This window comes from Petaurus breviceps, unplaced genomic scaffold (assembly GCF_028583685.1).
Source record: "Petaurus breviceps papuanus isolate PSGF00001 unplaced genomic scaffold, PetGlider_PUasm1.0 224, whole genome shotgun sequence".
In the NCBI taxonomy this organism is placed as follows: domain Eukaryota; kingdom Metazoa; phylum Chordata; class Mammalia; order Diprotodontia; family Petauridae; genus Petaurus; species Petaurus breviceps.
In genome coordinates, this window is record NW_027185887.1 from 9,075,031 (window position 1) to 9,097,706 (window position 22,676).

The window sequence follows — 22,676 nt, forward strand, 5'->3', positions numbered from 1 at the left end:
AAGTCTAGCAGCTGGATGGCCAAGGCAAAAATGAAACAGTCTCTCCCTGATGTAACTAATATTCTATCGGAAAAAAAAATATGTAAACAAGTGAAATATACATACAAAATACAAGGTAATAGGAAGTAGAATTAGCTGCTGGGGGGAAAAAAGGGGGTTATCAGGCTTCATTTCATTTCATTCCTTCACAAAGCCTTCATTTGGGAGGTGTTTGAGCTGAACATTAAAAATAACTTGGTATTCCCATTAATACAAAATAAACTGGTCTAGTTTTTTTTTTAAGTAATATGGAACCATGCCCCTAAAGTCATATTCTTTGATTCAACAATACTGCTAGGGGTATAAGAGATGAAAGAAAGAAGAAAAGGACCCATATGTATAAAAACATTTGTAAGTACATTCTCTGTGGTGGCAAAGAAGTGGAAACTGAAAAGGTGCCCATCAACTGAGGAATGGCTAAACAAATTACGGCATATGAATATAAAGGAATGCTACTGTGTTATAAGAAATTATGATGGAGACAATTTCAATGAAATTGGAGAAGACATATGAAGAGATACAGAGTGAAGTGAGCAGAAAAAGGCATACACAACTTATACAGTAAACACACTTTAAGAATAACTTTGAAACCCCTAATCTGATCAATCATGATTCAGAGGATCAATGATGAAGCATCCTATCCATCTCCAGAGGTAAAAGAAACAAAATTTTAAAAAATTAACTCAGGACTATAAGAATTGGAATAAAAGAACATATTTCAAGCCTTAGGGATAACCCATGTAAAGGTATGGAGGCAAGAATTGCCATGTGTAAGGAACAACACAAAAATCAGTTTGTTTGGACTACAAAACACATGAAATGGTTTAATGTATAAGAAGGCTAGAAAAGTAGACTGGAACTAGGCTTCAAAGGACTTGTTACACCAAATAGAGGAGTCTGTATTTGATCCTAGAGAAACAGGGAGACACTGGAGTTTACTAAGCAAAGGAGTGATGATCAAACATATGCTTAAGTACTACTACTTTCAGAACTCTTAGAAGTATTGATTTAACAGGGTAAGGACTTAAGGCTGGAAGGTATATGGAGGCTATTGTAATAGTCTGGGTCTGAAGTGATGAGAGTCTAGTGTAGGGGCAGTGTCCCAGTCCCAGTCTAAGATCGTATCAGGGTTTTTTGCTGCCCTATCACTATATAGACTCATTTTGAGCTTGTAGTCCACAAAAAACATCTGAAATTTTTTCAGATTTACTTCCTGACTATTCAAAACATTAAACAGATCATTGAAGCACCCTACTAAAGGTGACACCCTACCCATGACTACTCTTATATCCCAACCATTTAACCAATTCTTAAGTCTACCTAACCATACTACTGTGTGTTCCAAAAGAAAAGCTCAAGGGACTTTGTCAGATGTTTTGCTAAGATCTAGGCAAGCTTTATTTACAACAATCCCATCATTTTGCCAGTCTTAGTAACCTTTAAAAAAAAAAGACATGAAGTTAAATTGACTTGCCAAATCATGATGGTTCTTTTCCAGATGTTCCCTATCAAACCTTTAATGACATCCTAGAAGTTTGCCAAGAATAAAAATCTAGTTCATTGGCCTCTGATGTGGAGACTCCATGTTCGCTCTCCTTTTCTGGAAGCTGAAACATGTACTCTAGTCTAGTCTTGCAACACTTTTCCTAGTCTCTCCATAACTTTGCAAAGATCACTAACAGCCGCTCGATAATAACATTTACCAGCTCTTTTTGTATCCCAATGTGGTACATTTGGGCCTGATGATGAGCTCATCAAAGTCACCTAAGTGCTCTCTTATTTCCCTTCTTAGTTAATGAAGGTATTAACTCTCTATTGGCCATTTATGTTCCATCCTTTAAAGTACAAGGCATGTACTCCATATCAAAGAAAATAGAAGCAAATTAAAACTTGGAACCAAAAACCTAGAGCTGTAAGGAATTTGAGCAGCTCCACTTTCATTCCATCATCCAATGCACTGACCCATTCATGATGAATAGCAGTCACATCCCTCCTTTGAAATAGAAAAAAATCTTCACTTTGCTGTCCTTAGCTTCCTTCATCACCTTTGGCTACTTAAAAGATTTAGAATTCCTGCCACTCTAGAGCTATGACAAATTTTTATATTCAACATCCACTCTCTGCCCTTTCTTCCATTTGCTATATATGTCTTCTTAACTCCTAAGCAGTAGTATGAATTCCCTTTATATTCTTCTTCGTGCCTTTAGAAGATTCTCCCTATTTTCTATTCACATGAATTGTTTCTTTGTTTTCAGAACTGTCTTTTTGAGAGATTCCCATTCTTCCAGGACATCTTTCCCTGGAGAATTTTAGGACACATGATCCTACCTATTCTTTTGAAATCTGCTCTCCCAAAGTCTAGAATGTGTATCAGATTATGCCCAGTTTTCCTCTCCTTTAACACCCTCTTGGTTCCCATTATATCCACCCCAACAACTAGTTTCTCTTTCTTGTTTATAAATAGACCATTGGTTTCTCCACCTTTGACAGATGAAATCATCACTAAAGAAACAAAGGAATTATTAGTCACTTTACTTTTAGCAGAAAGCTCCAAAAGATTTCAAAATAATGGGAAGTTGTCCCATTACTATTGAATCATGCCTCTAAGTCAGGCTTTTGATTCATTTTCTCAACCCATCTATTTTTTTCTCTTTGCCTAAGAGCTCTATGGGATACAGACACACACGTGTGTATATACATATATATACATATATGTATGTATATACCTATACACACACGTGTGTATCTCTTTATGATGATGATCACTTCTCTTCCTACTTCTATCACTCTTTAGCTTAATAAGACCTACAATACTTACCCCTCTGGTTCCTGAATTTCCTCAAAGGAGCATGTTTTTATAATGCAATGCTTTTTATCTGTTTCTTTTGAATACATACAGTACATTCTTCCAGATTCACATTTCTGTCAAGAGTTCTATTTCACCAAGTCTCAGGGATATCAGATTTGCTTCCTTGTGTTATGAGTTATAAGCTCGCCCTGCACGTTAGCCATACTGTGTTCAGACTTCTTGTGCGGTTCATGGGTTTTGTTGGTGGCTACCTTCTTGCATTTTGTTTCTGATCTATTTCTGGGTGGCTGCACTTGTATTCTTCTAGGTACACTGGAGCTGCTTCTCTAAGTTATCACTATAGCAAGGGTGGAGAACCTATGGACTCAAAGCCACAAGTAGGCCACAGGTTCCCCTCTAATTGGAAGCAGTTCAGAGGCAGTTTTTTTCTCCTCCTCCTTTTTCTTTTAAAAGTTGTTTTATTAGATTTATAAGTCTCTAGAAGTAAATACAATCTGTCCAGCTCTTATTAGGTGCACTCCATCACTGGCCAAGAGCCCAGCATTCTTCTAATCTAAGCTTTGCTCCAGATTGTCCAGGTATCCAAATTCTCAGACAGCATCTTCTTAACCCCAAATCTGCCTTTCTTTTCTAAAGCCCTTACTTTCAATCAGCAGCAAGAATGAAAATACTCATCTCTCCTTCTAGGATTTTCCTTCATCTCTTACTCAAAACATTATTATCTTTAGCAATGTTCAGGATCCTTTGTACAATATTGTCTGTGCACCCATGAAACGCCACAAGCAGGTGGCAGACATGAGGTTTGACATATCACATCAGGAGACATAACTCAGAAAAGAAGCAGATCCCTCTGTTATCAAATTGACATCTAGCTACCTCTGTACCACATCTTCAGCAGGAAGTCAACAACCATCATCACTTGTCTTTTCTTCCTCTGATTCTTGAGAAGAACTCTTACCTGAGCTAACCAGTGAATCTGCCTCATCACTCTCAGAAGGAAAAGCAGCTCCTCCTTTCTCTTTGCAAAGAAGTTCCTCACTCCAAATGTTGTCATCTTTCTTTCTTCCCTTTCTAAAATTCTGTCACATTCTTCCACCTTCCAACCTCCTGACACAGATCAGGATTCCCCACTCTGCCTCTTCTAATCCTTTTTTCTTAATTTTCACAATAATGCCCTTTATCCACTTTCTTTCTTGAAGGGGCATTTTGTTCTCCATGATACCTGGAGAGTGCAAAAGCATTGATCACTTCTCTCCAATTTCTCTTTTAGGAGAGAGGCCAGCATTCCCTCTGAGTACAGATAACAATCACCTGGCTGTGACAGAAAGAAGAAATAACACAAATCCTTTGCATGTGTGGGGGAGGGTTGTTGATAGTAGTCCTGACTTCAGACACCAAGAACAATGTGAATTACTGACAACACAGGCAAGGAGTACAAAAGGTTTACTTAGCTTTTAAGAATACAGTTGTCAAACATACACCTTAAGAGATATGTTAATAGTTCTAGTGGTTCTGGTGAATGCCAAGGACTTCCCTTTTCTCTCTTTTTCTCCATGGAGACAAGGCTTTAGTGGTGACATAGATGTCTAGCATAGAACAGAGAATCAACCAGGTCTGACAAGTCAGTGGATGCTCTGCACAGGGACCACATCAGTAATGCAAAACCTTCCAATATGCATGAAACAAAGAAACCTTTCTGCCCTAGCTGCCTCCCCAACAAAAGCATTGGGTAAGTCATATCCAATAATTCCTATGTAGCTTTAATCCTATCTATTTTATAGCCTAGTGATTTCCCCCTTAAAATCCCACCTGCTCCCCAGGACCTGTTCCTTCCCTTGTGAAGCACTTAAATACAAGTCCTGGCCACAGTGGTACTACAATAGGTCACTGCAAAATTCTGCCTGCTCTCCATTCTTTCTAGAGGAAAAACCCCTGTTTTGTTTTTTTTTTGCTGTTCTAGCAGAGCAGAGGCAGAGGTCAGAATGTGGCTAGCAATAGATTAATGGGGTCATATCCTCTGTGGTGAGAGTTGGGAGAGAAGGAAAAAAAAGCAACAATATAACCAAGAACACCTGTATTATTTCTTCTTTATCATATATGTCACAGAATGGGCAATGGATAAGGGAGAAACCTGGATTCTAATCTTGATTGATACTTAGTATGTGACCTTAGACAAGTAAAATTACTTCTCCAAATCCAAGTTTCCTCATCTGTAAGCTTATTTTAATAATTTATTTTTCCCAATTATATGTAAAAACAATTGTTAATATTCATTTTTTAAAATTTTGAGTTCCAAATTCTCTCCCTGCCTAAGACAGTAAACAATCTGATATTCATCTGTAAGTTTAAAAAAAAGTTAAATTAATAAGAATATGTGCTTTAGATAGCTGGATGGTACAGTGCATAACGTGGGACTCAATCAGGAAGACCTGAGTTCAAATACTCCCAAAGACACTTACTAATTGTGTGACCCTGGGCAAGTTATTTAACCTCTCTTAGCCTGAGTTTCCTCATCTGTAAAATGGGGACAACAATAACATCTACCTCACAGAATTGTTGTGATCAAATAAGAATGCACACAGAAGAGTAATTTTGTAATTGATAAGGTTCTATGCACAAATATGTAAATACTTCCAATAAAAAGCTGTGATTTCATGAAATTTGGGTACTTCCTTTGCAGACAAGAATTACAACCACTACTGTACTTAGGGAGATAACTTTTCATTAATTTCTTTGGCCAATAAGACAGAACCTAATCACCTAATCTGGTAATCAGTCTCTTTAGGTTAAGGGATGGTCTAGGGGAGAGAAAGTCTAGCCCTGGGCCCATAGCCATTCAGGTGAGACCTGCCAGAGTTTTCACTCCACTAGCACAGACAGGGGTCACATCCTGACCTGGAGGACCCAGGGAACCTTTATGTCAAAAAAAAAAAAGGCATGAGAATAGCAGTTTAATGGCGGGTATAAAATATAAGATGTTATTACCACAACTAGAAAAGTGTATGTGTTAAGTTCACATATGTTAATGGGCTGTACTGATTTTAAATTAAATCCTCCCAAAAAATCTCATGAGTTTGTTTACTTGAGGGAAAGTCACCTGTGGTTATAGGATATAAAAACAAAGGATCCAAAAATAGTTTTTCCTATTTTAACCAAATTCCTTTATTTATTATCATCAATAAATTCTCTTAATGCTTTGATACACATATTATAATTTTTACTTAAATTTTTACAATGACAGTTCCCACGCCTGTATGTCCTTGATATTTCACTCCATGTCCAATTCATTCATCTTAGATCAAAAGCTTGTAGAGGGCAAAGCAACATCAGCAATCTGCCTAGTACAACACCTATCTCTGAGTTAGCACTCAGTCCCCATGGCATTTGCTGATCAAGAGGATATGAATAACCCAGGTTCAGGGTCGGAGGAGGAATTTGAACTTGGGTTTTCCGGATTCCAAGTCTTGGCTCCACCCATTGTGTCACCAAGCTGCCTCTAACTTTCTCAAATTAACCACAGGTTTCTAAATCTCCAGACACTTCTTTTCTTGTTCCCTCAGCACAGAAGGGACTCACATTGCCAGGAAATGCATGCCTAACAAAGGATGAGGAGAGTCCAAAGTTTTGCTTGGCTTAGAGCATTCTGAATTATAAAACACATACTGTAAGGTTCATTCCAGTTCAAAATTTGATCACAAGTTTTTTTTAACAGATGCAGCAAACCTAGTACTAGTTATTCCGTTGCTATTTAACTGGTTACATAACCACATAGTGCTAACTATTAAACACAAATAACACAGAAATTGTCCTTTGCTCAGATGTCATTGTAGTAAGTGGTTTTTCAACATAAGAGGATTTTTCCCTAAAAAGCACATTTTTTAAACTTTTTTTTAAGAACTGACAACAGTAACTCAGAGATGTTTCTACTCCATCTCCAACTCATAATTTGGCAATCATATATTCCTTATATGATACTTACATAATGTGTTATATATTACATGTAATATATATTACAATATATAACACTTTTTGTTAGGCTGAAATTTTCTTCAAAATACTTGCCCTACAAGGCCACAAATTATTCAAAATAGAAGGTTATCAGGGTGTCTAGGTGGCTCAGTAAATAGAGCACTGGCCCTGGAGTCAAGAGGACCTGAGTTCAAATCCAGCCTCAGATACTTGACACACTTACTAGCCCTAGCCATGTGACTTTGGGCAAGTCACTTAACCCCAACTGCCCTCCAAAAAAAAACAATCAAAATAGAAGGTATCTCTTGGTATTAAATAAAAGGCAAACTAAACATTCTCTACTCCTAGTCTAAGCTTCACAAGGCTTCAAGTGCAATTAATGGCTGTGAAGACAAACAGTGACACTAGGGGGCTGGCTAGGATAATGGGATGGCTCCTTAACAGATGTTCCCATTAACTGTCAGAATTCATTGGCAAGGTGCCTGCAGGCAGACTCCCAACCAGCAGTAGGCAGGACAGCGAATGCTTAGGCATGCCTCTCACTTTATACATATGGAAACTGAGGTCTCTAGAGGGTAAAGTTAACAAATTCTTTGTAATTCCAAATTACAAAACTAGTTAGCAGAGATAGGACTAAAACTCTGGCCAATGAACTTGCATGTCCATGCTATTTCTATTACACCACAGATGCTTCCCTTAAATAATCTCTGAAGTCCTTCCTAGCTCTAAATTTCTACATAACACCCCAAATGAAATGAGTGACCATTCCACTAACTGGGAAAGGCTATTTCTTAAATCCATTTGGTGACTTTGGCAATCTGCGAAATTAAGTATATACTCTAAAAAAAATGCTATCCCCTTGTTTTTAATATCAATTCTCCTACTTTGAAGAGGAAAAAAAATATATGTTATGTATGTATGTATTTCAAAAATCCCTAAAGCAGCCTGGCAATTAAGTTTTTTAAAAAGTGCCTCTTTTAACTTATTCTATTCATTTTTAACAATTCATTCTTCCTCCATTAGAATGCTTCCCTATTTGTCAACTATAGGCAAGTAACTATTTACAAGGTCACCCATAAAGGATATCCTGTCTTTAAAGATAAATGGTATATAAATTACACATAAACATCCACCAAACTTCTTCCCTGCCCCCAAAGAATTTACTACCTTCCACATTCCAGGTTTTGTGGAGAGTCCAATAATTTACTTCAAAGGCTACAATCTTTGTTATACAGAGGCATTTATATTCTTATATACTTCAAACCCTATAACGAGGACACAGAACAAACTGAGATCACAACTACTGATTCAAAAAATAAGATAAGGGGCGGTGAGGAATAGATGTTGATCTATTTGAAAAATAAGAACCTCTGAGATCAAGAAGTGCAGAAGTCAAATCTACATCAAATTCTGGGAGAGACTTCAAGACTTAAGACTAGAGAAAAGTTTCAGTGAGCAAAGTTTACAAAGTGGAGGATGAGTCACTAGAAGCCATGCTGTCTCTAATTCCATAGCAAATACATTTTAAAAATTGTTAAACTAAAGGTAAAATAGTTATTGAAAAAAATAATTCCACCTCCACTCCAAAAGAAGGCCATAATGAAAAAACATCAGACCTACTCCTCAGGATGTTTTTTAGGCACCATGTTTGGAGGACAGCTTACAAAAGTTACTTTTTCTATTTCACAAAAAAAGGAAAGATTCAAACTGTTCTTGTATTAGTCTTGTTTTTAAGTCAGTAAAATTCTGCTTAGAGGATGTTCGTTTCATCCTGGATCACAGATTCATTAAACACAAATAAACAGTAAGCATGTTTTAAAGTCAAGGCACTTATTACCTTCAAGAAGCTCACAATCAAGGAAGATGAGGTACACAAATAACATAAATGCATATAAGAGGTACAAAGCACTACAAGAGTCCCAAGGAGTGAAAAATAATTTCTATCTTGGAAAAAAATGGGAGTAAAAAAAGGCAGAAAAGATTTCACGGAAGAGGTAACATCTGATCTGAGTTGTGACATACGTGTATGACTTCCACAGGTATGGATGGGATAGGAGGGGGAAAGAGGCTTGGGCTATGGCCAAAAATCAGTGAGCAATCTCATTTTGCACAAATAAAGAATATGGAAGATACAGAATACATTGAAGGGATGAGTGCAAAGCAAAGCTGGAAAGGTAGGGTAGAGCCAGACTCTGAAGGAGTAGAGGGAACTGAATGACAGCCTAATGGAGTCTAGATTTTATTTCATAACAAAAGGGAGTCTTTTAAGATTTCAAGTGGAATAACCTGATCAGATCTCTATGTTGGGGAGTTAAGAAAAGGGACAATGAAAGCAAGAAAATTGGTGGAAACTAACAAAGCACCTAGAAGAGCCAAGTTGGAATACACTTTCATCTTCTCTTTGCTTACAAGATGCTTGAATTGAATGAAACTATTCAATTCAACAAACATCAATTTCTGCAGAAAATAAATTTGCTTAAAGAAGACAATCATTTCTGCCCTCTAATTAGATCCTCAAAGTTTTCAGATACCTTCCTAGTAAGAAAACCCAACAGGTTGTGGTTCTATCGACATCCTCAATGATGAAGCATTAGCAGATAGCAAAAAAAAAAAAAAAGTCAATGTTAGAATCAGATTTCTTACTTTTCCATATAAATTTTCAAATTCACAAGGATTATAAACAAATTTTAAAGAGACAAACAATCTACTTGAGTTAAAATACCAAGGGAAAAAGTTGGAAAGAACAAAAGCAAAAAAGGGCATTGCAAATTATATTATTAGTCAAAATATACTATTTGTAGGGCTTGAAAAGTAGAAATCATCCTTCATTCACATTTTTGTTATAAATATTATGTTTTTTCTTTACAGTAAAAGAAGTTTGTCCTGCTAGACAGAAGCTGAAAAAACGTATTCTGCTACATGCAGATAACCCTATGCTTCATATTCCCAAATGTCTCTTTCTCCTTAGGAATTACAACTACTGAAAGAAAGTCAAACATTCCAAAAAGTGCCCCTTTGGGCTTACATACAGTATCATATACAGGTACTGAGTATAAATTTCAGTCTATTTGTACTAGGCCAAGCAAACGTCAATTCATAAAGAACCTGAAGAATGAATGAGGGAAAGATGGTAAATCTCCATCAGAATGAAGTGGGGCAAAGAATGTGCACTTAATAACTAGCAAATTCACAAGTACTTTAATGATTTTTGTGAATGCCCAGGAACAGAAAAAGAAGCTGAGGAAAGAAAAGAAAATTAGGGGTAAGGAATAAACTGGAACCAAAGAGCCATTGCCTTTTCCTGAGTGCTTGTGCAAGAGAATTTTCAGAGAAAGCAAAAGACCCAAGCAGACCGCATTCATCCTAAAGAATTATGTAAAGCTGTCTTGTTGGCTTATAAAAGAATATAAAGGAGAATAAAAGTAAATCTTGTACTCTAGCAGCCACCAATTCAATACTTTCTGGCAAACCAGATATAGAAAAGGAATGAAGGCAAGCATGGACAAGAACAAAGCAGCAAAGAGAAATACCATCAATAATTCTGCCCTTCCTCCCAATCCCACACAACCTTCCAACGCCCCCTCCTCTCCCCACCATCACCACCACCACCAAAAGAAAACTAGCCACACACAAACAGAAAAATAGAACTGCTTCATGCATGAAATGAGACAAGTTGCAACTTGGTTAATTTGCAAAATGGCTTATCTGGATTATTGGCAGAAATAACTTGCATGCAACCACATCTAGAATAACAGAAAAAACAAAAAGAAATGAAATAACAATAATAGAAATGGGGAAATGCCTTGGGAAGAAGCTAGAGGCAAGAAACTGGGAAGCAGGAAAAGCACTCTAATAGAAATGAAAAACAAAATGTGTTCAGATGGTAATTTCATGCAGCATGGGTCTGCATCATACATACCCAGATAGGATCGCCTGGGTGGAACTTTGATTTCTTCATCCTTACTATCTGCAGCTATATTTTAAAAATTAAAAACAAACAAACAAACAGAAAAGGAAGAAAAGAAGACAAAAAACAGACGAGTTTGAGAGGCAAGTAGTGGTTTTATGTCCCCACCCTTTTCTTCTTTTCAACACTAACAGAAATAGGCCATAATTCTTGAGGTTTCTGTGCTTTGTAGAATTATCTTTCCTATTCACTGACCCATCACTCTGAACACCTTACTCCATACCCACACACAACACCCATCCATGCCTTCCTCGCCTGTTCTCTTATATTTTAATCTCTTCATCTTCCAACATTTAAAGGAAAAACAGCAAAAGGTCCCCATACAGATTTGACAAGGTCTAAAATGAAAATAAAGCCATCTAGATTAACTCTCCAGTGAATTATGTTAAAAGAAAAGGAAATTAAAAGGGAAACAAACTGAGGGAAAAAAATTTCACATCGAGTTTCTCTAATAAAGATCTCATATCCAAGATATGTAAAGAACTGATTCAAACTTCTAAGAAAAAGAGTCACTCCCCAAATGATAAATGGTCTAAGGATTCAAACAGGCTACTCTCAAGGGAAAAAATGCAGGCTATCTATGACCATGTAAAAAAAAATTCTCCAAATCACTATTAAAGAAATGAAAATTAAAACAATTCTGAGTCCATCCCACCTCCATTCAGAGTGGCAAAAATAACAAAAAAGGAAAAATGATAAATGTTGGAGAAACTGTGGGGAAACAGGCAAATTTATATACTATTAGAGAGCCCATGAATGAGTATAGCCATTCTGGAGAGAGATTTTGAATTATACACAAAAAATTACTAAACCATGTGTGCCTTCTGAACTACCTATACCACTGTTAGTTATACTTCCCCCCGTCCTCCCCCCCCCAAAAAAAAGGAAAAGGAAAAAGAAAAAAAAAGTAAAGGGTTTTTATATCCAAAAAAATATTTATACAGGTCTTTTTGTGGTAGCAAAAAGCTAGAAACTAAGAGGATGTCCAATGACTGATGAATGGCTGAATAAGTTGTGAATTAGATGAATGTGATGGAATCTTTTGTACTACAAGAAATGAAGAAACAGATGATTTCAAAAAGATATGGAAAGATTTCTGTGAACTGATACAGAGTGAAGTGAGCAGAACCATAACAATTTATACTATAATCAGTATTATAAAAAATGAACAAGGGCAGCTAATGTGGTGCAGTGAATATAGCACTGGCCATGGAGTCAGGAGGACCTGAGTTCAAATCCGGCCTCAGACACTTAACACTTAATAGCTGTGTGACCTTGGGCAAGTCACTTAAGCCCAACTGCCCTGCCTTCCCTCCTCCCACCAAAAAAAAAAAAAAAACAATTCTGAGGTGAGGACCTTTATAAACTGATGAAGAATGAAATGAGCAGAACCAGAACAATTTATACAATAGTAACATTGTAAAAAAATAAATAACTGGAACTGTAAGGACTATGATCACTACAACTAACCATTCAAGATTTTAGAGGACCAGGTCAGCTAGGTGGCTAGTGAATACAGCACTGGCCCTGGAGTCAGGAGGACCTGAGTTCAAATCCGACCTGACACTTGACACACTTACTAGTCGTGTGACCTTGGGCAACTCACTTAATCCCAATTGCCCTGCCCTCCCCCCTCCAAAAAAGAAAAAAAGAATTGCCTTAAAAAAAAGATTTCAGAGGCCTAATAATGAAACATCCTATGTCCATCACTGAAATGTGACTGATTTAAGCTGCAGAATGAGACATATAAATTTTTTAATACAGCTGTTAAAGGAATTTGTTGTGTTTAACTATACATATTTGGGAAATGGGAGGGAAAGAAAAAAAGAATTCTGTTAATTAAAAAACTTGAAAAGTGGTGGGGTTGTAACAGATGTGAAATGTTGTATGCACTTTCATAGCAGAACAATATATTGTTAGTTATACTTAGCTGGATTACTTTGTTACAAAAGACCTCCCACAAACTGGAAGTATTCTGTAAATTTCTGTAATGTAAAATAAAATATACCAATAAAATTTTAAAACAAAAAAGGAAGGAAATGTAGAGATATGATGGGATATGTCACCTTAGGAAGAAAATTTTCCCATTCTCCTGACTAAAAGTATCTACTATTTTCTCCCTTCCATCTTCCCGGATGAAGATTTCTATTATAATTAATTACACAAATGCTCCAAGTTGGTCCAGGGACAAAATTGCCAATTCACTCTAAAACACAACTTTTCATTTTCTTCTTTCCTACTACCGCAGTGAACATCCGATACATTCTTTCTAAGTGAACTCAAGAAGCCCATTATTTTTTTTTATCAAATGTTTTATTAACGTCTAGTTTACATCATTCATTTCTGCGAGATTTTGAGTTACAAATTTTCTCCCCATTTTCCCCCCTACTCACCAACCCAAAATAGCGATCCCAGTACATATCCCCTCTTCCAATCTTCTCTCTCCCATATCTTCTTCCACACCCCTTCCAACTTTCCAGTAGGGCAAGATAGATCTGTATGCCCCTGTGCCTGTATATCATTTCCCAGTTACATGTAAAATAATATTAATAGTGTATATATCTATATATGTGTGTATATATATATATATATTTTTTTTTTAATAACATTTGATTTTAAAGCTTTGAATTCCAGATTCATTCCCTTCCTCCCCTGTCACACACCTGTACTGGAAAGATAAGCAATTCAATATAGGTTGTCCATGTGTAGCTATGCAAAACATTTCCATATTGGAAATATTGTAAAAGACTGACTATATTTCCCTCCCTCCTATCCCACATCCCACTTGTTCTATTCTCCACTTTGATCCTGTCCCTTTTCAAAAGTGGGTGCTTCCAACTTCCTTCCACCCCAGCCTTCCCTCCCTTGTATCATCCCCCCTCTCATCCCCTTCCCCCATACTCTCCTGTAGGGTGAGATACCCTATTTAGTGTGTATGTCATTGCTTCCCTAAGCCAAATTCAATGAGAATAAGGTTGTCCCATTCCCCTTTGCTTTCCTATTCTTCCCCTCCATTGTAACCATTTTTCTTTGCCTTTTCTATGATAGTTTACCCCAATATGTCTCTCCCCATCTCCTCTCATTATATTCCTCTCTCACCTCTTAATTTCACCCTTTAAGTATCATCCCTTCCTATTAAATTGGTCCTGTACCCTCCCTCTCCCTCTCTCCATGTGTGTGTGTGTGTGTATATATACGTGTGTGTGTGTGTATCTGTACACATATATACAGTCAAATATATATATATATACATACACACACACATTTCTATTCCCTTCAACTATTCTCATACTGAGAAAAGTTTTATAAGTTACAATTATCGTTTTTCCATGTAGGGATGTAAATAGTTCAACTTTGATAAGTTTCTTATGATTTCTTTTCCCTGTTTACCTTCTCATGCTTCTCTTGCTTCTTGTCTCTGAATGTCAAATTTTCTATTCATCTGATTTTTTCATCAAGAATGCTTGAAAGTCCTCTATTCCACTGAATGACCAATTTTCCCCTGAAATGTGATACTCAGCTTTACTAGGTAGGTGATTCTTGGTTTTAATTCCAGCTCCTTTGACCTCCAGAATATCATATTCCAAGCCCTTTGATCCCTCAGCGTAGAAGCTGCCAGGTCCTGTGTTATCCTGATTGTGTTTCCACAATATTCAAATTGTTTCCTCCTGGCTGCTTGTAATATTCTCTCCTTGATCTGGGAACTCCGGAAGCTGGCTATAATATTCCTAGGAATTTTCTGTTTAGAATCTTTTTCAGGAGGTGGACAGTGGATTCTTTCAACCTCTATTTTGCCCTCTGATTCTAAAACATCAGGGCAATTTTCCTTGAGAAATTCTTGTAGGATGATTTCTGGGTTCTTTTTTTGATCGTGGCTTTCAGGTAGTCCAGTAATTTTTTAATTTTCTCTCCTGAATCTATTTTCCAGGTCAGTGGTCTTTCCCATGAGATATTTCACATTGCCTTCTATTTTTTCATTTGCTTGGATCTATTTAATAGTATCTTGATTTCTCATAAAGTCATTAGCTTCCATTTGCTCCAATATAATTCTGAAGGAATGCTTCTCTTCAGTGAGCTTTTGAGATTTTTTCCAACAGGCAAATTTGGCTTTTTAAGGCATTCTTCTCCTCATTAGCTTTCTGAGCCTCTTTTGCCATTTGAATTGGTCCATTTTTTAAGGTATTATTTTCTTCAGTCAGGTTGTTAACTCTCATTTCATAATTTTCTCACATCATTCTCATTTCTCTGATCAATTTTTCTTCCACTTCACTTATTTGGTTTTCAAAATCCTTCTTAAGGTCCTCTATGGCCTGTAACCAGCTCGTATTTTTCTTGGAAGCTTTTAGTGCAGGAGTTCTGACTTGGCTGTCTTCCTCTTGTTCCATGCTTTGATCCTTTTTGTCCCCAAAATAGGAGTGTAAAGTTGGGTTGCTCTGTTTGCTTTGTTTCCCTCATTTGCTCATGTTGCCACTCAATTACTTGACTTTTGGGCTTTTTGTCACAGTAGGACTCTGCTACCAGACATGGGAGCTTTTGTCCCAAATGCTGGGGTTTTCTCAGCTGCCGAAGATATTAGTTGGGTGCCCTCTCTGAAGCCTCCACACACTCTGGCTAGCTGGTCACACACCCCAGGACCTCTACCCTAGACTGCAATCCAGATCCAATTAAAGCAAGCACATTTACCCCTCAGACTGGTAGCTTGGTCCCTCTACACTCTGCAGGCCAGGAGTTGAAGCTGCCATGTGGCGGCAGCAGCACAGCCGCAGAGCCTCAGCAGCTTCTCTCTCCAGGGGATAAAGGCCAAACCGCACTACCAAACTACCAGATCCCAAAGTCCACACTGCACTGACCTCTCACTCTGTCCTTAGCATCTATGGGTTGATAATTCTGGAAACCACCACAGATGCAGGTGATCTGAAGTCCCTCCAGCCTTCGGCCCTGAGGCTAAAACCTGTAGCTTAAGTGGGGCTGGGGTCGGCTCCCAGAGCACTGTGCTGGCCGCTACCTGCAGGCCTGCCGGGCTGTCCTCAGCAGGAGGTTAGCTTCTCTGTATCATTTTGTAGTTTCTGTAGCTCCAAAGTTTGTTCAGAGTCACCTTTTACATGAATTGGAGGTGGGAGCCCGAGCCCCACGAAAGTCCTGTTTCTACTCTGCCATCCTGACTCCCAAGAAGCCCATTACTGATGCTCCTTCCTCCATCTACTTCACAAGACACTACTAATCTGTTATGTTCTTCATAAAAATCAGGGATTAGATTCAGGTAACATTAAATAGCTATAATTAAATCAATGGCTCAGCACTTGCAAAGAGTTGGTTGGTTATTGTTTGGTATTATACCAAAATGACATCACTATGTTAGACCCAAGTTACAGCATTTCCGACTGTGGCTGATGAAGCTATTATGAGCTTGAAATTCTCTACGACAGTGGGGCACAAATAGTCCACATGAACATCTGTGGTGGGTTCTCTAAATTTATGTATCTCACATTTCTTTTGAGCTACTTCAATTCTGCTTTGCTCATACAGCACAGCACCTTCTTTTATGAGGGCATGCCATGTTGCATAAACAGTTCTTTGACAGTGTCTCCCATGTCACAAAATTCCAAAGTACTTAAGAGAGACATTGAGTGCCCTTGTATTGCTTCTTCTGACCACCATGTGTGAAGTTCTCCATAAAAGTCTTTTTTGGCAAAAGTACATGTGGCATTCGAATAAGTTATGCTCTCTGCAGTAGAGTTTGAATGCTTGGCAATTTAGCTAAAGAAAAGACCTCAGTGTCTGGTATCTTATCCTGCCAGGTAATCTTCAGAATCATCCTAAGGTAATTCAAATGATTCTGTTGCCTGGCATGGTGCTGGTATATAGTCCAGGTCTCACAGGCATAAAACAATGAGATCAGCACAAGGGCTCTGTAGACCTTCAGTTTGGTAGTCAGTCTAATACTTCTTCTTTCCCACACTTTCCTTTGGAGCCTCCCAAACACTAAGCATACTGCCAAAATAAGTTGATTTTTCCACAGTATTCAAAACTTCTCCATGTGCTGTAACCAATGGTTCCACATATAGATGGTATTTCTGGCTGATGAAGTACCTATGTTTTCTTGGTGTTCATTGTTAAGCCAAAATTAGCAGGAGGAGCAGAGAAACAAACCATATTTTGTTGCATCTCAACTTCAGAGGCTGCACTGAGTACACAATCATCTGGAAACAAAAAAAATCACGGACCAACACTCCCTCCATTTTAGTCTTGGCTTGTAGCCTTTTTAAGTTGAAGAATTTACCATCAGTGTGGTAGCTGACTTTGATGGAGATGTTTGACAACATGATTGAAAACATGCTAAAAAGCATGAGACTAAGCACACAGCCTTGTTTCACTCCATTAGTGATTGGGAAAGCAGGAGATTATTCAGAACCCGGGCAAGCATACCATAGTGAAACTGATGTATAATACTAATAAACTTCTCTGGGTAACCCAATTTTGACAATTTTCCAAAAGCCATCATGACTGACAGTATCAAAGACCTTGGGTCAAACTGACAAATATTGTGTAGAGACCTCTTTTCTGTGCAAACACCATAACAAACATTCCTCAACCCTTTCTGAAGCCACACTGGCTCTCAGGTAGATTACAATCTCCCAGGTGAAGGATTCTGGAAAGAATTTTGTCAGCAATTACTATGAGAGACACTCTCCCCCCAAATTGTGATTATCACAGGACAATCTAATGCCTTTACCTTTATAGAGATGGATAACAGAGACATCCTTGAAATCCTGGGGGATAACCTCCTCTTGCCTTATAACCCAGAAAATTTCAGTCAGTTTTTGTATGAGCAATGGACCCACAGATACACACCTTGTAAATCTCAGCTGGAACAGAATCAGCGCTAGGTGCTTTGCCACATACAAGGAGCCTAATGGTATTCAATCAAACCTCTTCTTCAGTTGGAACTTCAGCTAGTGATGAAGTGATTACTACTTGAGGTAAACAGTAAATGGTTTAAGCACTGATCGACGACAGACTGTTGAAAATGCTATGGAAGTGTTCAGTTCATCTCTCTACAATCATGTCCTTATCACTAATCAACATTGTTCCATCAGTACTGACTAGCTAAAATGCACCATGGGTGTTTGGCCCAGCCTTCAGGGCATCATAAAAGCACTTTGGATTATTACTATTAGCATAAAACTGAATTTCATCTGTCTTCTTACTAAGCCAAGAATCCTGCATCTCTCTAAGCTTTGCTTGTACTTTACTTTTGATGGAATTAAATGCTGCCTTCTTAGAGATGGATAAACTATCCTGCTGGTAAACTCTGTGGAGTTCTCTTTTTTCATTTAGCAGCTTCTGAATTTCGCTATCATTTTCATCAAACCAATCTTGGTGTTTGCAACTGTTCTGACCCAGATGGGCAAATACAGTGGAGTACACCAAATCTCTGAAAGTTGCCCATTTTTCTGCTCCACTATTACCAACTGTGTGTTGGCTCAATTTTTCCTCTAAGTTAGCAACAAACTGTTCCCATTTACTGAAGCTCTAATCTGTTGACACTAATTTTTCTGGTAGTTATTTTCCCTTGATGCCATAACTATTGTTGAATGTGAATATTTAGCGTGGTGAGGATAAATCTGTGATCAGTCCAGCACTCTGCACCACACACCACCTTTGTCACTATCACATCCTATCTCTTCTCCTTACAATGACATAGTCTATTAAATGTAAATGTTTACTATGATGGTGCATCCATGAAATTTTATTGTATTTAGGTAAATGAAAGACTTTATTGGTAATGGAGATGCACAAGTCTTCAGTAATAAGTGAACATTGCTGCTGCTGTTTCCAACTCCATCTTTCCCAAGTACTCCCTGCCAACTCTAGCAATCTCTAGCAATCAAAATAGTCTCTCCTAGCATTAAAGTCACCCAGAATTATAAACTTGGCTTCTTTTGGCACACTGATGACAAGGATCTCTTCATAAAAGAACTCCCTGCCACATCTGGCAGTACAAGCCTATTCTAGCATTAAAGTCATCCAGAATTATGAACTTTTCCTCTTTTGGCACACTGTTGATAAGGGTCTCTTCATAAAATTTTTCTTTGACCTCATCAGGGTTTGTCAATGGAGCACAGGCACCAATGATGGTAGCATGACATTTTCCTGCAAGTGGCAATTGAATTATCATGAGTCTTTCATTCACTCCTTTTGGTAGGCATACAAGCTTATTGACTGGATTAGTTTTGATTGCAAAATCTACACCAGTTTCATGGCGCTCCCCAGTCACTGTGATCACTCCAGAAACCATGTATACAGTTCCAACTTCAGTTAGCTGGCCTTCATTTGCCAGTCTTGTTTCATTCAGGGCTGCTATTTGGATGTGAAACCTACTGAGTTCTCTCACAAGAGCCATTTGTCTTTCAGATCTACTGGATTTTGTGTTGTCTATAAAGTGTGCATATTCCATGGACCAATGGTAAGAGGAATGTACATTTTTTGTGTGTTTCAACTGCAGAGTAGGATCCCTGCCTGCTGCAGTAATCAGGACAGGGTTGAGTAAACAGACAATTTTTAGGGTACCTTTTCTAGTCCCTTCCTCACACCAGGAGGAAGGCTGCTCAAACACCCAGGGGCCTGCTGAATTCCACTGATGCTTTCAGCAAAAAGACTAGCAGCAGTTCAGTGGCAGGACAGAGTCAAGAGGAGTGGCGATGGCTCAAGATACAGTGGATGACCTTGGTGTTTTCCAAGTCTAACCAAACTCCAAGCACTCCACAGCGCCTGCTTCAGCTGCCTTTATGGCCATGAGAACAAACTGTTGTCATCCATCCATTCCACCAGGGGAAATCTTCGCATATATAGGGTACTCACCCTCCCAATGGGTTTGAGACACCTCAGTTATCCTTAACCTGGTTTAGTCTGTCTGCCAAAATGATTTACTGGGGTGCAGCCACTGTGCATGCTTCTTGGAGCCACAGGTGAGAGTTAGGTGGATCAGGTGGACACCAAGGGTAGAAAGCAGTCCTGAAAAGGGCTCAGCAGCCCTCACACCAGAGATACTAGTTGTCCCTGAACATACCTTATACCCACTTGTAAAAAATAAAGATCTGAGAGACACAGCAGCATGGCAGAGTGGGAAAAGGGATAAACTTTGGAGATATCATCTTCATCATAGTAGCAGTAGTTGTAGTGGTGGTGGTGGTGATAAGTGGTTGGCCGTAGCAGCAGTATTTTATATAATAGCAGTAGTTTATATAACACCTCCTATGTGCCAGGCACTATACTAATTCTTTACAAATATTATTCCATTTGATCCTTACAACAACCCTGGGAGGTAGGTCCTATTATTATATCCATTTTATAGATAAGGAATATGAAATAAAAAGATGCTAAGTGATTTGCCAAGATTATACAGCTATTATGTGTCTGAGGCCACATGTGAAATCAAGTCTGACTCTGGGCTCAGCACCTTATCCACCAAACTGTCTCCATTAGTTAGATGGTCTTTATCTCCCTGTGCCTCAGTTTCCTCAGTTTTACAAACACAAGGTTGATGGCCTAAGCAGAGTAGTTAAAAGTTACAGTGACAGCAGTTTCCTCTCTCTAAACTACTGGAGGTACATTAATAAATATAGAAAAAATGAGAGCTGGTGGGCCAGATCACTACAGTTCCCTCTCTGACCCCCAGCACCCATTTAGTACAGTTTTGCCTTCTCTTCCTACACAAGTCTAAGTATCTATTTATCAAAACAGAGAGCTCTTCAAAGAACCTAGATTCACCACTTACAAATGACGCTACCAGGGGTGGGGACCTTTGGCCTCAAAGCCACAGGTGGCCTTCTAGGTCCTTGGGTGCAGCCTTTTGACAGAGTCCAAGTTTTACAGAACAAATCCCTTTTGTTAAGGGGATTTGGTCTGTATAGTTTAAATTCAATCAAAGGGCCACACTTGAGGACCTAGAGGGCCACAAGTGGCCTTGAGGCTGCAGGTTCCCCACCCCTGCTCCTAGACTATCACACAAAGTAAGGATAAAAATATTTGTACTAACTACCTTTCACAGGGCTGTTGTGAAAAAAGTGCTTTATAAAATACAGAGTCTGATATAAATTAACAAAATTGGCCCTATATAACTATTTTCAAGGACACATTAAACTAAATGCCAATTGTAAATGCGTAAATACTACCTATTTATTTTAATGAGTCTATGGACCAGAGTCTAATGTCCATTTCTGAAGGCTAAGTACATAAAAGGGAATTAGTAATAGCTTCAGGGGAGGGATCTAGTCTTAGCAGTGAATTGACTATGCCCTAGAACAGGGGTTCTTAAACTGGAGATCCACAGACTTCCTTTTTCCTAAAATTCTGAAAACTGAATTTCAATGTAATTGGTTTCCTTTGTAATCCCAAGTATTTTATTTTATGCATTTAAAAACATTATTTTGAGAAGTCCATATGCTTCTTCACCTGACTACCCAAGGGGTCCAGGACACAAAAGATTAAGAACTTCTGTATTATTTTGGGGGGAGAAGCTCAAACACTTCTCTGCACTTCCTCATACCTATTGCTCTAAAACCTCATTTGAAGCATTCTGCTAACTTACAAACAGATACTACCCAAAGTCCTAAAATTAAACACAGAGCCAAAAGCACTAAGTCAGAAACAACAAAGCTATTTTGGTTTTATTTCATTTTGTTTGTCGAGAATGAGAATAGAAAGAAAAAAGTTAAAAGAAATAACTCAGACTTATTAGGACCATAAAGAAAATGCTATGCATCATTTCTTTAAGACAACATTAGATTTGACTATCTTTGAAATGAAGTTTCATTAGCAAATAACTGTAAGCAAACAAATGCAAATATAACAACTAGTAGCAGCTACAGCAGCAACTCAACACACAGAGCAGGCACTCTCTAAATGACTTCTAGTGTGTTCTGCCTCCAGGAAATAACCAAAAAAAAAAAACTATAGAAACATATACCCACTACACAAATATCCTCCTTCCCTTGCCCAGTTTCCTTTTTTCCTCAATGATTAATGTGCTGTATCTGAATATTATAGAAAACTCCTATATTATTGGGTCCTGATTAACAGGAAAAGGAGAGGGAATAAGAATTTATTTTGCACCTACTATGTACCAGGCACTGAGTACTATTTTACAAATATTATCACATTTGATCTTCATTAACAATCCTGTGAGGTAGGTATTATTATTATCATCCTCATTTGTAAAATGAGGAAAACTAAAGCAAATAAAGGTTAAGTGACTTGCCCAAGGTTATGCAGCTAGTTCAATATCTGCGGTCACATTTGAACTCAGGTCTTCCTGACTCCCAACCTAGAATTCTATCCCCTGGCTGTCTCTCTTCCTCTGGGAGCTAACAGATGAAGCATAAAGATATAAAATCATAGAGGTAGACAAGAATTCAGAGATGATTTAAGAGAATTATTGACATATAACCAGAAGAAGCCAGGTATCTCGACTACCAATCCAGAATTGAGTACAGTTCAAATTTGGCCTTGGATACTTATTAAACTGTATCACTCAGGGCAATTCATTTAACCTCAGTCTGCCTCAGTTTCTTCATTCATAAAATTAGAAAAATAACAACACTTAACTATTAGGGTTCTTGGGAGCAAAAAATGATATAATCTTTCTAAATAAAGCACCTTTCAACCTTAAAAATTATCTTATAAAAGCTAGCCATTATTATAAAAATATAATTATCTGGACCTTTAGCCTTTATTTCTTCTATCTCTACTTTCGTATCTTCTGACCAACTTTCTACCCATTTGTTCTGCCCCCAATAGATTAATCAAAGGAACCTAAAAGAGTGAGATACTGAATTACTTGACCATAGCTCTGGAATAGGGGCACTTAACCATTTTTGTGCCAGGGGCCCC

At 38.0% G+C, this 22,676-nt stretch overlaps 1 protein-coding gene across 5 annotated transcripts in view; it reads right to left on the reverse strand.

Moving 5' to 3' along the window:
• The window catches only part of SLC66A2 (solute carrier family 66 member 2), a 182,128-nt gene that overhangs the window by 133,685 nt on the left and 25,767 nt on the right, over positions 1–22,676 (reverse strand). For 4 of the 5 annotated variants that reach the window (XM_069095017.1, XM_069095016.1, XM_069095019.1 and 1 more), the window contains exon 4: positions 10,737–10,790. The exons of the other annotated variant lie outside the window; for it this stretch is intronic. In XM_069095017.1, the coding sequence (XP_068951118.1) occupies positions 10,737–10,790 (54 nt within the window). The remainder of the gene's footprint in view (positions 1–10,736; positions 10,791–22,676) is intronic. 5 annotated transcript variants of the gene reach the window in all.